Raw genomic sequence first — 16,090 nt, 5'->3', positions numbered from 1 at the left:
ATGAGGGGAAAGGGCGCATGGATTGGAAACTAGAAATATGTAGTTCATATGCATACTCTTTTAGAAATGTTAAGACATAGCCAATTACTAACAAGTTTAAGTCAATAAATCCTTGCATCAAATATTTAAATGCTTGAAGCAAGGAATCATGCATATCAAATTGGGATCTTCCAACAGCGTATTCTTAATTCTCTCAATGGGATGCTTTATACACTTATTGATTGATACTTTCTTATGTCCAAAATATACACCTTTATTTTAAAAACTTTGTACCTTATCAAAACAAAACTTTGGCTACTGGTTTTTATCATAAATTGTTAGCAAAATATACAATTATGATATGACAAAACATGAAAGCACTTTTTCAATGCATCTAGTCATGTCAATTTGTTCATATGGTCACTATCAATTCATAAATATCTATTAGGGATCAAAGCTGAAAATATAGACAACCCACAAACCATATCAACATCTCATTTGGGATAGAAAATTGTAGCAGGACAGCTTAATGGAACTGAGGGCAAGAAAAAGAGCAAATCCAGGAGATAGGTGGTGGAAAATAAATAGATACAAGCGAAGGGAAATGGTAAAGTAAGATTATGAGGAAACAAATGGGGAGACAGTGGGCAGCCTGCCAAGAAAGCATAATGGGAGGTCAGAAGAAATGACTGTGCAAAAGAGATGTAGAGAGGATTATAGAATCTTCTCTTGGAGTTTGATGCTTTAGAGATGGAAGCACAGGGGCAGGCGATTTTTTTAAAACCAAAAGAAGATATTAGATAGCTCAACCTACAATCGAAATACAACCTCACATTACCTGTTCAACTAACACATCAAGCTAGACAATCCATGTTATTTATTGTATTCTGCAACAGTTCAACTCCATCCTGCTCCCCACCAATGCCCATGCCTATAAGCACAAGTAAACCTTCAATGACATTACAACATAAACCCAAATAGATATGAGAGGGCGAAAGTTAGATATTTGGAAAAACCCACATTTGTAATTTGAGAAAAACAACCCATTTGTTGCTAGGAATAAATAAACAAAACCACATGTACTATTAAATGCAACAAACATTCATCAAAACAATCATCTATATCGTAATGAAGAACGTGCACACTCTAGCCTATTACTGATCAGAAAGGAGTAGTTATCTAAAATTATTCTTGAGCTTGTTTCCCATCATCTCAAGTGGATAACATAACTTAGAATAATAAACTTCAGCAACATGACTATTAATAACACTATATATGTCAAGTGCATATGGATACATGCCACAACCTAGACTTCCAACACATGCCCAAAGCTAATGGGTGCTGCTACTAAGTAAACAGGACAAAAGCATAGTTCAGGGGGCTAATCCATCGACCATAGGTTCCTAGTTTTTCCCTTAGCTTTTTTTCAGGCTTATTACTGCATGATTTTGCTCACTATATAATTTCATTGCTATTAGACCCAACCATGAATCCAAAAGCGGGTCATGGATCGCAGGGCACATAATGAGAGAGGGGGGGGGGGGGATTGCCCGTGTGCCTATAAAGTTCACATTATATTCATAATTGAATAAAGATAAAACCCACTTGTCGTAGAGCTCTTCAACAAGTGATAATAATAAGTTGTTAGTTCATAGAGATAAACACAATGTAATTGTTATGGAATTAACTATAAGCAATATTGGTAGAGACTAAAAAGTATTGGATGAAATGATGTAACAAGCTTTATGCTTCCGAAATGTGCTAACTAAGTTGCTCATTTAAAATTTCAGGTGTTTCAAGCTTAGTTTTATATGTACTGCAGTTATGTATCTAATCTTGGAAAAGAGGAGGCAGCTACAGCAAAGCACATATCAATACTATTACCTCAACAAATTTCTTACATACGGCAATACACAAGCAATGATAAACTTCAGTTCTATTATTTTTATTATAATTGGCCAATTTTTGTATTAATAGATAAAAATATTGCTATATGTTTAAGAGTTCGCCAAGGAGCAAAAGAAAATAATAATATGGCCTGAGTTTAAATTGTTTGTTCAACACTCAAAGGAAAAGTTATGTACCTCATGATGGAAAAGAAATTATGCTACAAATATGCACGTAAAAATGCTACTGTAAGAAAATTTCTTGCATGCAACAATAGACAAGAAACAATAAACTTTAGTTCTGTTATCCTTAAAAGAACTAGAACAATATTTGTGCTCATGGAAAGCAACAGAGCTATATGTTTAAGAGACCATCAAGGGGCAAAATACAACTGATGTGACCTGTATTTATATTGTTAGTTTAACATCCAAATATATGAAAAGCATTCCATCTACAAGTGCAAAAATAACTTATGTCATTACAATTGCAATATAAAAGTATGTTGTTACCTGTTGTTTAGATACTTACGAATAGATGACAGAATCGAGGTATAACAATTCGAAAGATTGCCAGGGCATCGAAGGGTGCTTAAATTGCATTTACTCTAGCTAGAGCATGAAGATGCCAACATTTGTCGCTAGAAATGACACAGCCTCCTCCTCAGCTAACCCAAATATCATTAGGGGAAATCCCTCCTCTGAATTCAGTGATAGAAGCTTGTCAGTTAAATAGTACTTCCCAGCACCCATGGAGAGACACCATCACAATCGGCTTTCCTCTTCCATAATTGCACACTTAATTTTGATAGATAGAGAAAACCAAGCCCACCAATCTCTGACGGCACAACCGAGCAGCCGCAACAGCTGTAAGCCGAAATATCCAATCCCAATGGAACTTCTATCGTGCTCAACAACCCTAGAGTTTGATTACCTCACAAAATAAATGTCAGATGGAAAGACCTCAATTGTGTTTAGTTAAACTTTATTTCCTATTGAAAGTTTCAGCTTAGCACTGTTAAAAATTGTATTTACCCTATTAAATGTTAAAAAAATTTCTACTTGAAGCGTGAAACCAAAAGTTGACCCTCTAGGTTAAAGTTTAGATTTCATGTTTATAGTTTCAATTGCTTGGTTTTGAAAACCTAGTTTTTCTTAATTTTTCATTTTCCAATGACGTTATTGAGGCGTAGGCAGAGGATGTGGAATGATGTTTGAGAAGGAGGTCGACGGTCGGGGACGAAATTTGCTTGATTATCATTGTTGCGTCTTCTAAACAGTGTTCCCCTTACAGAAATAATGCGCAATCAATAATTTGCTAAGTATTTTCCTTTCTTTATGTTGCAAATGTGATTTGGCATGATTTGAAACTCCGCAAGGTATAGAACATAACTTCTGTTACGTATGGTAAACTTTTGTGTGTTTCCACAAAATTTCACATGACATTTAATTTGCCCTTGTTGGGAAGGCATAACACCTTTGTCCCAAGCATGAATTTCCCAATGCTTTTTTCCTTTCCTTAGACAAGTGTGTACATGCTTTTATAGGGTCTTATTTTCTCACAAATGCAGAGCTAGCTGGAACTGCACTAGTATTGGGAATGTACACTTGAGATCCATTAGTCTTGAATCTTGATAGCACTCAATTGTATGATATGCTTTTTTCGATGAAGGGGGAGACACCCCACCACATTTTTTATAACAAGAATGTACGACATCCGGATTTGAGCCCAAGCGGGTGAGGCCACAGTGGGCACTCCAACCACTGAGTTACAGCCAGGGTTCAAAAAACCGTTGGTAACCGCTCAAAAATCGCGGTTACCGACCTTCCCGGTCCGGTCCGGTTTCAAAAACCGCTCGGTAACCGAAATTTGAATTCAAAAAATTCGAAAAAATAAAAAAATTCAAAACAAATCTTAAAAAAACTAGACATAATTCTAAGAACTTATGTGAATTTTTTTTTCAAAAATAATGTCGTTTGCATCATATTCTATAAGGAGAAAGTTTGAAAAAAATGAAAAAATTGAAGCGCGCGGCTCAATTATGAACTCACGTTAAGGAAAAGTGTAACATGCAAACACATATTTTTCTTGTATAAAACGTATTTTAAGAGAATCTTTAAAATTGATTTCACTTTATTTAGAGTTTTATTAAATTCTCTATGATTTTTACAAAGTTCACAAGCATAAAGTGAATATGTTAAGAAACATCACTGTAATTAATTTTTTCATGTCTACTATTATTTTTTCTACGTAAATCATAATATAAATAAGCTAATTAAAGTGGTTTCACTAATTTTTAAGGTGTGATGGGTCAGTTATGAATTAATCTAGTCGCAACACATTTACACAATCATGCATGTTACAATAACTAATTCATGAGTTCATATATTTTTAAAAGATATAGGATCATGTAAGAAGACTAAAAAAATTAGTTTCATGATTTTTGGATTAGCAAAGAGTAAACTATGCATTTACCTTGGTTTAACAAATAAAATTTCTCACAGAAAATTTTGAACTTTTTTATGAGTATAAATACTTTTATCATGTAGATCATGTTACAAGGAAGCCAACAAAATTTGTTTCACTTGATTTGAAGCTCGGATGAATTAGTTATTGATTTTACAAGATTGAACCCTTTTTTAGGTTTTTTGTTGAACTGCGCTGAAATTCGATAAAACCGCTCGATAAATCGAGAAAACCGAGCGGTTACCGACCCAAACCGCTCGGTAACCGACCGAATCAAAAATGCGAGAAAATCGCTCGGTAACCGACCCAAACCGCTCGGTAACCGACCCAAACCGCTCGGTAACCGACCCAAACCGCTCGGTAACCGACCCAAACTGCTCGGTTACCGAGAGGACAAAAACATGATTTTTTCGCAAAAATTTAAAATTTGCCGAATGAATTTTCTCCGATTTTTTTTGAATTTTTGACCGGTAACCGCGGTTATTGCGCATTTTCGGTTACCGCCGGAGCTCGGTAACCGAGCTCCGGTCGGTAAATGGAACCTTGGTTACAGCTCGGTTCGTATTGAATCTTTATAGCACTCAATTGTATGATATGCTAGCTATGTGCTTTCACAAATTCACTCCGGCCTCTGGCATATTGAAGGGCCAGGAACAGGCATCAAGTGCTCCTCCTGCAGATCTTCACGGTCACTTGCATGCACTGGAGGGTAGTTCATGGCCACCCTCCTCCCTTCCACTACTCCGTAAATTAGGAATTTCACGGAGATTTCACACGAAGCAACAGAACTTCATAGGTTTCTTTCGGAAATCTTGTATTCCGAATGGGTCCTAATTGATGGGTGTTCTTGTGAACGTTAACAACCTAATTTGAGCATGGATCACAGATAAGGTGTATTGTACTAGCCTGAAAGGCGAATTGATTTTCTAAAGAGAAATCTAGAAATAGATATCAAATTAATTCCCTATCAATTTGATTCAATGCTGTCCCAGAACGGGCCAACCGACAAGAACTAGTGTTCTTATGAACGTTAACAACCTAATTTGAGCATGGATCGCAGATAAGGTGTATTGTACTAGCTTGAAAGGGATGAAAAATTGCACGCTTTTGCTTTGACCTATAACTGTCAAACACAACGTCAAAAGGAGCACTTAGTGGAGCTTGTCGTCAGAAGACATCACTGTTTGCTTGAGCTTTGAACGTTAAGGCCTTTATTGTTTGGACTGTACGATTTGTAAATGAATTCAACCTATTAAGAATTAATATTGCGTATATAGCCCTTAACGAATGAATATGATCGTAAGATTTCTGACAGGGTCATTTCAGGGGGCGCTAACAATCTTTTTGTCACATTCATGTTCAAATTTCCGTAGCTAGTGTTTGGTTATCGGTCCAAAATGTAGATCGTGACACTTTCTTACCCTCTCAAAAGAAAGAAAAGAAAACAGAAATGTTACCTATAAATAGACGTCTCCATCGATCCATCCATCTAAGGTGTAGACATGTCAAGCGACATGAAGCTAATCATGTGTCTCTGCCTCTCCTTCCTCCTCCCCGTCCCCCTCTGCGATCGCTGCCCCGTCCAGCCGGTCGCCGCGGCGAGCACGAGCACGATCATCGCTGGGCAGTGGCAAGAGGTTTTCGAGACGGTGTACGAGAGCTCGAAGCTGCTCAGCCCTGGGGGACCCAACCCTCAGCATCACTGATCGGTCGGCTGCTTGCTTTGAGTGTCCGCGTCAAGAGTAGACTATCCATCATCTCGCTGATGAACTCTGCCAAAATACCAGATCCCGTATCCATATAAAACAAAGAAAACAAGTTGCAAGTAAAGATATAATTCTACTAAATACATTTTTAATGGATATTCTGCTAAATATTACTCCCTTGTTTCAAATATAAAACGTATTAGGATTAAAAAAGTCAAACTTTATAATTTTTGACCAATAATTAGTCAAGTTATGTGTAGGTTTCATGTATAAAAGATGTACGAAAAGATTCGTATTTTGTATATCTTTTAATAAACTATTTATTTCGTAGTAATTGATAATATATTGTAAGAGAAATTAATAGTTAAAGTATAATTTGAAAGACTTTCTCAAATCCTAATACGCCATATAAAAAAAATTGGAGGGAACACTAAATACAATAGGTGGCACGTATCTCAAAGCATTGCGCATAGTTGGAGCAAAACATCATACACAGATTATCACGGTGGCATGCGAGTATTATTTTCTTCAAAAACGCTAATTCACAAATCACCATGCCGTAGATCTTCTATAGGGTTTTCCCACGTTCGCACGACAACATTGGCCCTATCTCAAATCTTTCTTACTCTCCCGACCAATGTACCTTGTCCCTCACGTTCCTTCCTTACGCACGGCAAAGTTTGTTTCCTGTAGTGATGCCCTACATCAGAGAGGGTTGATACCTCTGAGGGTCATATGTCCCGTGTCCCGACTCTTTGTAGCATTCGTCTGACAACCCTCTGTATCGATACACCCCTCTGTCACACCTCCCACCATCCTTATTACACTCTACCATATATGCCTTGTTGTCGATCTGACGCTCTCATCCTCTTGTCATTTCTAAGGCTCAAATATCTCAAATTACTTGAATCTCATCCGAAAGTCCTTAAAATCAAATCTCATCCGGAGCTTTTAGGCTCTACCCCGATACCCATTAGATTCAACGGCCAAGATTACACGTGTGCCTTCGCCCACTCCCCCGTTTCTCTCCGAGCCGTCGCCCACAAAACGAACGGCGCCGCCACCAGCCCACCCGCACCACCGCCGCATAAACGTAAAAATTTTCTAGGGTTCAAACCCCACCGCCCGGCTCCCGAATCACCCCTCAATCCGGCCCCGCCGGGGTCCCGGATTTGGGGTTTATGCATGGATTCGGCCCCTCCCGGCGACGACGGCGCTGGCGGGGAGGAGCCGGCGGCGGGCCCCGTGCCGGCCCCCTCCCGCGCTCCCACCCCCTCCGGTCCAGCCAGGTCGAGGTGGGCGTCGGAGATCAAGGTCTACTCCCGCAAATACCCGCGCAAAAACCCTAAACCTCCTCCGGAACCTAGCCCCAACCCGAATCCCCTCTCGGAAACCCTATCCTCGATTCACCGCTCCGTTCGCCGCCCGGAGGCTGAGGTTGCTGCGGCGGTGCGGCCCGATTCGGCGGCGCCGAGTTCCACTCTGCTTCCACTTCTCGTCCTGCCGGCGCGTGCTTTCCCTGCCCCTGCCCTTCCGCCTCCCGCCCCGGCGCCACCTGGGGAACCCACTCCCGCCTCCGACGACATCTCCTCGGGGTTTAACCGGGACGGGGGTGCTGTACCCAACGGCCATGGCAATGACCGGGCGGTGGTCGCACCTGAGAAGGCTGAGAAGGCGCGGAAGCGCAGGGCGAGGAGTGAGCTGCGACGGCAGCTTGCGTCGGAGCTTGACCAGGTGCGTGTGCTCTCCAAGCGGCTGAAGGTGGCTGCTGAGGCCTTGGCGCAGGAGGGTTCAGTGACCATGCCTTTGGCCATGGTGGTGCCACCGTCGCAGGTGGTGGACGCTGGGTACATGCGCTCACAGTTCTCACCTATTGGTCCAGTAAGGCCCGTACCTGTCCAAACCACCACGGTTGCTCCTGTCCGCTCGCTGCAGCAGCGTGGGCCACTAACTGTGTCGGTGGTTCATATAGAACCCTTCGACAAGGAGAAACGGACACCAAAGGCGAATCAGTTATACCAAAACTCGGAGTTCTTGCTTGCCAAAGATAAGTTCCCACCCGTAGACTCACATGGACGCAAGAAACCCAAGCACCACAAGAAGTACAGGTCCGTAGAAGGTCATGGCACAGGCTACGATGCTGAGCGGAGGTTATACTCTCATGCGTTCAAAAAGTCTTCGTCATTGCTGAGCCGACTATTGAAGCACAAATTTGCGTGGGTGTTCAACAAGCCTGTCGATCCAGTTGCACTTGGCTTGCATGACTATTTTGCAATTATCAAGCATCCGATGGATCTTGGAACGATAAGGGGATGGCTCAGCCATGGGCATTACACGAACCCGAAGGAGTTTGCTGAGGATGTGCGGCTCACTTTCCAGAATGCCATGACATATAACCCCAAGGGGCAGGATGTGCATTTCATGGCCGAGCAGTTGTTAGGAATCTTTGAGTCCCAGTGGCCAGAGATTGAAGCTGAGGTTGATTATCTTGCATCGTGTCCTCCATTGCCAAAGAAGTTTCCACCTCCCCCGATTGACTTGCGCTTCCTAGAGAGGTCAGATTCCGTGAGACACCATATTGCGTTAGACTCCAATTCAAGGCCGATAAGTCATACTCCCACCTATGCCCGGACTCCATCAATGAAGAAGCCCAGAGCAAAGGATCCAAATAAGAGAGACATGACAATAGAAGAGAAGCGTAAACTTAGCGATAATCTCCAGAACTTGCCCCAAGAGAGGCTTGATGCTGTTGTGCAAATCATTAAGAACAAGAATTTATCAGTTAGGCAGCATGATGATGAGATTGAGGTTGAAATTGATAGCATGGATGCTGAGACACTTTGGGACCTTGATAGGTTTGTAGCTAACTACAAGAAGAACCTGAGCAAGCAAAAGAGAAAGGCTGAGCGTGAAATGCTTGCAAGACAAGAGGCAGAATTGTGTGCACAACATTCTGCACAACAACCACAAACAGTATGAGAATTCAATCATTACTAGTTTGCAGTAGTACTATTGTAAGCAAAATTGTCGTAGGTGCTGAAAATTACAATTTTGTTTTATTACAGACTCAAGAACCTAGTATTGGTGAAAAGTCTCCAAAGCAAAGTAAGATAGTTTTGCTGTGTTTTTTACAATTGTCTTAGAAGAGCATTGCAAGGAAATTAACACATTTATAATTTTTCTTACCTAAGATTTGATGGTGGGCGAGCAATTGGTATCTTCGGTGCCGAACCCTAATGGACAGAATGCAAGTAGTTCTAGTAGCTCCAGCAGTGATTCAGGGTCGTCTTCTAGTGGTATATTTCTTGTCCATTTGCTTTTGTTGTTGGCTTTTCATTCATACCTGCTTTGCCGCTTATATTATTATTGACTATTTATAAGATATATGTATTGCATTATAGCCAAATCACTTAACATTCTTTTTTTTGGCAGACTCAGACAGTGGTAGCTCCTCGACAGATGGACTGGGTGCTGCCAAGTCATCTTGAAATATAGGTAAGTTCCAATGAGAAAAGTGTGTTTTTTCATTTGTGCCTATTTAACTGTATTGATTGCTTAGTGAATAAATGTAAGGCATTTGTATGTTATTGTTTGCACGTTTATTTTGTATCTCACTATTTCCTTTTAGTAGAGTTTTGTCTTTTCACTTTTTATGATATTTTACCAAAATGAAATTGTTTTTGCGCAAATAGTATGATGTTATTTCCAAGAACTTTGAAAGGAATTGCTAGGTATTATCTATATTATGTTGTGTGCAATCACCTATATGTTATGTTTTCAGATCTCTGTTTCTTTTTTTCTTTTTTCTTTTTACGTTTGGAGAATCTGGAATGCACATGCTAAAGTTAACAGTATTTGTTAGTCATCAACACATGCTGTGAGTATTTATGGTAGAGCGCAATGTTCTGAAAAAAATTGTAGCCGGTCCTTGGTCGGTCATCCTTGTATAGTTTAACTGATTGGTCCATAGTTACCAGATTCACGCTAACACTCTGTGAACTGCGATTCTGATTGTATGAACCAGTTTACAGTTAGCACAGTATCTGAATCGCTGCTGGTTCGCATTACAATTCGCCGTGGGGGGTGAACGTAAAACAGATGAAGTACTTAAAAAAGAACAAGGGAGAGAAGAGAGGAAGAAAGGAGCATGCCAGATCTCTTAGGCTCTTAAGTCCTAACCGTTGCAGCATCTCACCACCCTGGTCTCCCTCGTCATCTTCGATGAGGAGGGAGGCCACGGAATTGTGGGAGGAGTGGAGGAGGTCGCCGGTTGCATGGTTGGGGCCAGGAGTAGTGGAGGCGGCAGAGTGGAGGAAGGTGTGGGTGGCATGGTGAGAGCTGGGAGGAGTGTAGGTGGCTCTGGTTGGTGGGTACATGTAGCGAAGGAGTATCCAGGAAGGGGTGTGTCAGGGTTGAAAAGGAAGGGAGCGGTGGCCGTTTGTTTTAGGGCATGCCGATAGGGAGAGAAGGCCACACATGGTCTTGTTTGGCTGTGCTGGCCAAATGTTCTGGCTGTCTCCTTTCTTTATTTTCTATATTAGGGTTCATCTAGGGATCTTATGTGGCTATTTGCTTCTGCATATGCACTATCATGTAATCCTATATTATGTTTGCTATTTTTATTGTATATTTCTCTATAGTGAACCAGAAATTATAAGGCTTGCGAACCCCTTTCCTGCTTCATGAACTAAAGATGTATACCCCCTAGCGAACCTTGTATTTGTTGAAGTGGCGTACCATGATCATGTAGCGCGAACCCAACAATTCATAAATCAGGTAACTAAGAACCAATCATAAGGCCTTACCATGCGATCAGATCACACTGGAAATGTGAAGTCATGTTCATTGTATACTGCCAATTATGATGTCAACCCGGTGATTATTTTATCAAACTCGTTCTAGGGAAGAAATCCCGATACTGACCTTGATTTCTTAAAATTTCATGATCTGTATTTATGCTCCCATGTTGTCTGGTTACTCATTACTAACAGCGCAGGATTTGGAAATTTTATTATTAGAATATATAGATACTATGTTAGGAAATGATTAGTTCTCACCTCTTTGGTTTTCATGTAATAGAGAAAAGTTTCGTAAAAGATGTTTCTATTTATTAGGTTTCCTTAGTTAGTTTCCAATAATTGTTAGGGACCTGTATAAAGGAGGTGGTCCTTATTTTTATGGTCAAGCAGAGATAAACTAAGAAAAGGTTTAAGACGCCCTGTTGTTCTTGGAGTCTTCCCCATATTGTACGCAACTCCGCATGGCCTCAAAGTCATGGTTTAATGGCATGAGGAAGAGCCAAACCAACTGACAATGGTGAGTGCCATATGCTTGGCCAGGCCTCACATGTAACTTGGTGGCAATGCTCAACAAGCATGTCTGATTTGGGTGAACTTGATGGCTTTAGTACGAAGCCAGGCTGAGAAGCAAGATGTTTGATGTCTTGAACGGGGCCATTCCAATTTCTGCTGTGTCAATCGTAGAGGCAGAATGGCACCTTTGCCCTGTTTGTCGCAACACTGTGCCACGATAAGGTATAAAGTGTTCCTTCGTTGTTTCACTTCTCACCCCATACTACCACCAGAGCCTTGCCAGAGCTCTCTTGTGAATTGTGGCACTGCCACTGCCCTGTTTCCATTATCCCATCTCCCAGGCATTCAACCGTGGCTTCGTTCCTGTATTACAAGCTCAGAGCTCTAGGATGAGCTGGCTATCTATCCACAAAAGGAGTAAAATTTTATGGCACTGGCCTTGGGATGCTTTAGATCTTATACAAAATGATTAGTTTCCAGCTATTCGGCTTCTATATAATAGAGATCGGTGTTCTAAAAGGGAGAAGAATGTTATATTTATTGTCAAGGAAAGATGATATAAGAAAAAGTTCTGGTGGTAGAGTTTTGTATTGACAGGATTCATGGAGTCTATCTGGGCTGGGTTTTCTAAAAGGGAGAAGAATGTTATCTTTATTGTCAAGGAAAGATGATATAAGAAAAAGTTCATGGACTATACTTTCTATATAGACTTAACAGGATTCATGGAGTCTATCTGAGCCGGGTTTTGAGTCAGTAGTTCTGCTTCCATTTGCATTAAATTTCATTTCTATTATTATCTGAAGGTTTCCATTGTGAATTTTCAGTCAAAAGAGTGCATATATTTGTGACTACTGCTTTGCATGTAATTGCTTGTTCGAGGATTTTTTTTTTCTTTGCTACAATAGTATGACTAAAATTTTTCTAGTAAAAAACTCTGATAAAAATAGAGACCGAAATGGACTTTTCACATACCTTTCTTCTTTCTAAAATGTACCCACTCGCTGATGCCAAAGCCTATTTAATGGGGATGTGTCACTTATGGTACAGAGTTAGCTGTTGGTGCTTGATCCATTCCTGTCGGTGAAGCTGCACAGCTCGACACTAGTATTTGTTTTGTGTGGGTGCTTGTTTCGCGTTTCGTGTGTGCAGGCTACAGTTGCCTTGTTGACTAGCCTCTTTCAATTGTTATATCTGGGTTGTTGTCAGTCCCATTAATGGCATTGGTATCTTTTCCTTCAAGAACTCTTGCAGTGAATCATTTGAGCACAGACCATTGTTTGGTCAATTGTATTTTTCCCTTGGGCATAGTTTTGGACTTATGGGCAATAATAGCAATTAGAAATTTGTACTCTTGTAATCTCATGCCTTCTCTCCTGCTGCATGTGAAGAATAGTGAGTTCCATCTCCATTGTATATCTTGATTTGCTTTGATGTGTCAGTTGCTTTATTAGTAATTGATGGTAAACACTTGGTTGGCTTTTGTTGTCATATTGTTGGATACGGGGACATTGTGAATCAGTGGAACCTTAGGTTCAGTCCTCTTCAAACTTAGTTTTCTTCTTTCCTATGAGAGATTTCCTGTGTTTATGTTCTGATTAGAGGGTCAGAAATTACCATAAATCTTATTATGTGTCTCTGGAAGTATACTAGAAGTCTTTTAGACGGAGTCAGTCAATGCTGTACTAACACTTTTTTTCCTGATACTATTTCAATGTTGACATTTCTGTGGAATGAGCTGTTCATAATGGCTTTATGGAACTAATTGTATTATTTTGTCGTGTTGATTTCAACTTTAATCACAGTTGTCTTCTGATTTGCAGGTTCAGGAGTTTGTCGAGTAGACCATAACCCATGAATTGTATTTGGCATGGCAATGCCTAGTTAGATTGTACATGTTTATCTTCTCTCGCTTAGGAAAACTCCTAGGTAGCTGGTAGTGCTAGGTTGTCACTGGAAGCCAGAAAAATGTTCATGCTTTTGATTTCGGTGCTTCCTTACTGACTTTGTGCTAGTGTATGGTTGCTGTTCCTCCCTCCAAGCATATTTGACTGGATAAGGGGTGTTTGGTTCGTTGACAAAATGTGCAACAGTCATAGTAGGTGATTTTATACTTAAGTGGCAAGATTTTGGTAGCCGACACAAGTTTGGTTTGACACACTTTCTTACCTCAACCTGATTGTCGATGGCTCGTCTCTTTCAATTTTGTATCTGGTCACCAAAAAATTGCTGCTGGCACAAAGCGGGGAAGATTGAGGTAAGCAACCAAATATGCCCAGGGTCTTTATTATTTTTGCTTCAAAACCGGTTGGTTAAAACAGTGTATCCTAGGTGCTCCAAAAATCTGTGCTCCAGTTTATTAAGGGTGTTGGCTTTTGAGTGCTTGGTGTATTCGATAGTTTTGTGTATTTGAGGTTGATAAGATATATCTTATTTTTTTACTTTTGAAATTTGAAATTTGAATTATGTTATTATAGTGTGTGTGCGCGCGCGCGCGTGTGTGTGGGTGTGTTGTGTGTGAATGACATGAATGTAAAACTAGGGAAACGGTTCCATGACAGAAGCATCAGAAAACGCAAGTCGCGGACGCCTGTTGCGAAAGCGTGTTGGAACTGGGAAGGGATTGGTCAAGGTGGAAAATCAGATGGTGTTTGTGTCAATCTTTTTGGAATTTACAAGACTGTCATTTTCGGAGGATTGCTAGTGCAAAGCAAAGCATCCCCAAGGGCCTGTTTGGATGGGTACAACAGTATATGTGGTCCGATGATAACCTAGATCACTGACAAGGGAGGAATAGGACATGCCCCTGCGATGGCTGTCATTCCCCTTTAATCGGCAATTGCTGCCATGGCCGCCAGGACACCTCAAAGGTAGTTTGACAATTGACATGGATCCTAGTGCGCCCCTAAATATTGCTGATGGTGCCCGCTTATATTCTCACGGGTGCACTTCAACGAGGGGCCAGTCACATGCTTATATATGAACATACAAGTGCACAATAATGGGAAAGCGTGTGCCTGTTCGGAGAGGTCGTCAGTTTATCTCTAGTCGCAACCTTAAATGAGGGCTAGGAGTAAACTGGTCGGTCATGGATTTTAAACTGCCAGTCATGGATTTTAAATTCTGCAGAAGAGGCTCCTAACTCTAGGAATTTACATAAAGGATCATCTTCTCGGGTGCCTGAAATATTGTATTGATCTCAGTCACTTTTTAGGACTGTTCAATCTAGATCTAACCGTCCAGATCAGTTCTTTTTCTTCGATCTCTGGCGCTGGCGAGGCTCACCGGAGCTCCTCCTCCCTCTTCGATGTCCTCCCTCAATTTTCACCGGTGAGCCCCTTCTCTTTCGTCTCCCGCCACCAACCTCTACCTTGCTAAACACAATGACTGATGCTCCCACCGACCTTGTTCGCCCACCAGTGGTTATCCACCATCGTGATGGATAACCACCTTGCCGTCCCGCTCACCGCCGCCGGTCCGACCATCCTTCCCAGCCATCCCTCTAACATTGTCCGAACAAGATGCAGGGTTACGTGCACACCATGTTGCACAACAACCACAACCAGTATGAGCATTCAATTATTCATCTTTAGCAATAGTACTATGGTGAGCAAAATTATTGTTGGTACTGAAAAATTTCAGTTTCTTGCGTTGCAGATCCTAGTCACCCAACAACGTAATATTGGTGAAAAATCTCCAAAGCTAAGTGCAAGTGGTTTGGTCTATTTTCTACTTTATCTTAAAAGCACATTACAAGTAAGATAATAAGTTTATAATTTTCGTTATAAACAGATTTGATGGTAAGCGAGCAATTGGCAACTTCTGCGCCGGACCAAAATGATAATAATAGACAGAACATAAGTATTTCAAGCAATTCAAGCAGCTCCAGCAAAGATTCAGGATCGTCTTTTAGTGGTAATACTTCCTTTCACATCTCTTGTTGACTTTTAGTTTTAGTTCATAACTGCTACATGCTGGTGTTTGCATTACTTGTGATTAGATGTGCTAGCAGCATGATAACCTAATCACTTGCCAATTCCATTGTTGGCAGACTCAAACAGTGATAGCTCCTCTTCAGATGGGTCTGATGCTGCCAATTCATCTTGAGATATAGGTATGTACCAATAAGAACGTTGTTTGTTGTCACGGTTGTACCTAGTTAACTGTAATTTTGATTGCTTAGTGATGAATGTGACGTGTATGAGCTATTAGTGTGTGTCCATTAATGTACATCGCCACAAGTTAATTTAAAGTGCATTTTGTTTCTTCAATTTTCCCGTTGTTTAATTCACTTAAAACTGTTTCCATGCAAATACTAATACTGTTGTTTCAAAGAACATTGAAAGCGACAGCTAAATATTTTGTTATACTATGTTGTGTGGGATCACCTGAAAGTTATAATTTTGCATCTCTGATTTTTGACGCATAGAAAAATCTGGTATTCTCTGATACTTCATGCTTAATCAAAAGTATTTGTTAGGAATTAACATGGATATTGTGAATATATATATGGCAAAGTGCAATATTCTAATTTTTTTTGCCAGTACTTGGTTAATCGCCACCTTTCAATGCAACATTTATGTGACCATCTAACTATCTGATTATTTGGGGTCTGGGATGGCACATTCACTGTATGCCACCAAATATGGTATCAAACCGGATGATAATGTTATGAAAGTGTAGTTGGAAATTGTAACCAGAGTAGACTAAAAAAATACTAGTTATGTAGAAGATAAAAAATTCCAG

General features: G+C 40.7%; 1 protein-coding gene across 1 annotated transcript; it reads left to right on the top strand.

Annotated features, from left to right (window-relative positions):
• The first annotated feature begins 7,097 nt into the window (after positions 1-7,097).
• On the top strand, positions 7,098-13,723 carry LOC133922341 (transcription factor GTE4-like). Its single transcript, XM_062367634.1, has 5 exons — positions 7,098-9,008; positions 9,101-9,140; positions 9,227-9,331; positions 9,468-9,530; positions 13,168-13,723. Exons 1-4 carry the CDS (start codon positions 7,221-7,223, stop codon positions 9,521-9,523), a joined length of 1,989 nt encoding a protein of 662 aa, XP_062223618.1. The 5' UTR covers positions 7,098-7,220; the 3' UTR covers positions 9,524-9,530; positions 13,168-13,723.
• Positions 13,724-16,090: the final 2,367 nt, after the last annotated feature.

The sequence above is a fragment of the Phragmites australis genome, chromosome 6 (genome assembly GCF_958298935.1).
Source record: "Phragmites australis chromosome 6, lpPhrAust1.1, whole genome shotgun sequence".
NCBI lineage: Eukaryota > Viridiplantae > Streptophyta > Magnoliopsida > Poales > Poaceae > Phragmites > Phragmites australis.
The sequence above is the reverse complement of the archived record's forward strand: the minus strand, read 5'-3'. Positions and strand labels throughout refer to the sequence as shown.

Excerpts from the sequence above, each read along its gene's own strand:
- LOC133922341 (XM_062367634.1), top strand. The coding sequence starts at position 7,221 with ATGGATTCGGCCCCTCCCGGCGACGACGGCGCTGGCGGGGAGGAGCCG. Across the intron at positions 9,141-9,226 it reads TGAAAAGTCTCCAAAGCAAA|ATTTGATGGTGGGCGAGCAA; the intron begins GTAAGATAGTTT and ends TTCTTACCTAAG. Across the intron at positions 9,332-9,467 it reads TTCAGGGTCGTCTTCTAGTG|ACTCAGACAGTGGTAGCTCC; the intron begins GTATATTTCTTG and ends TTTTTTTGGCAG.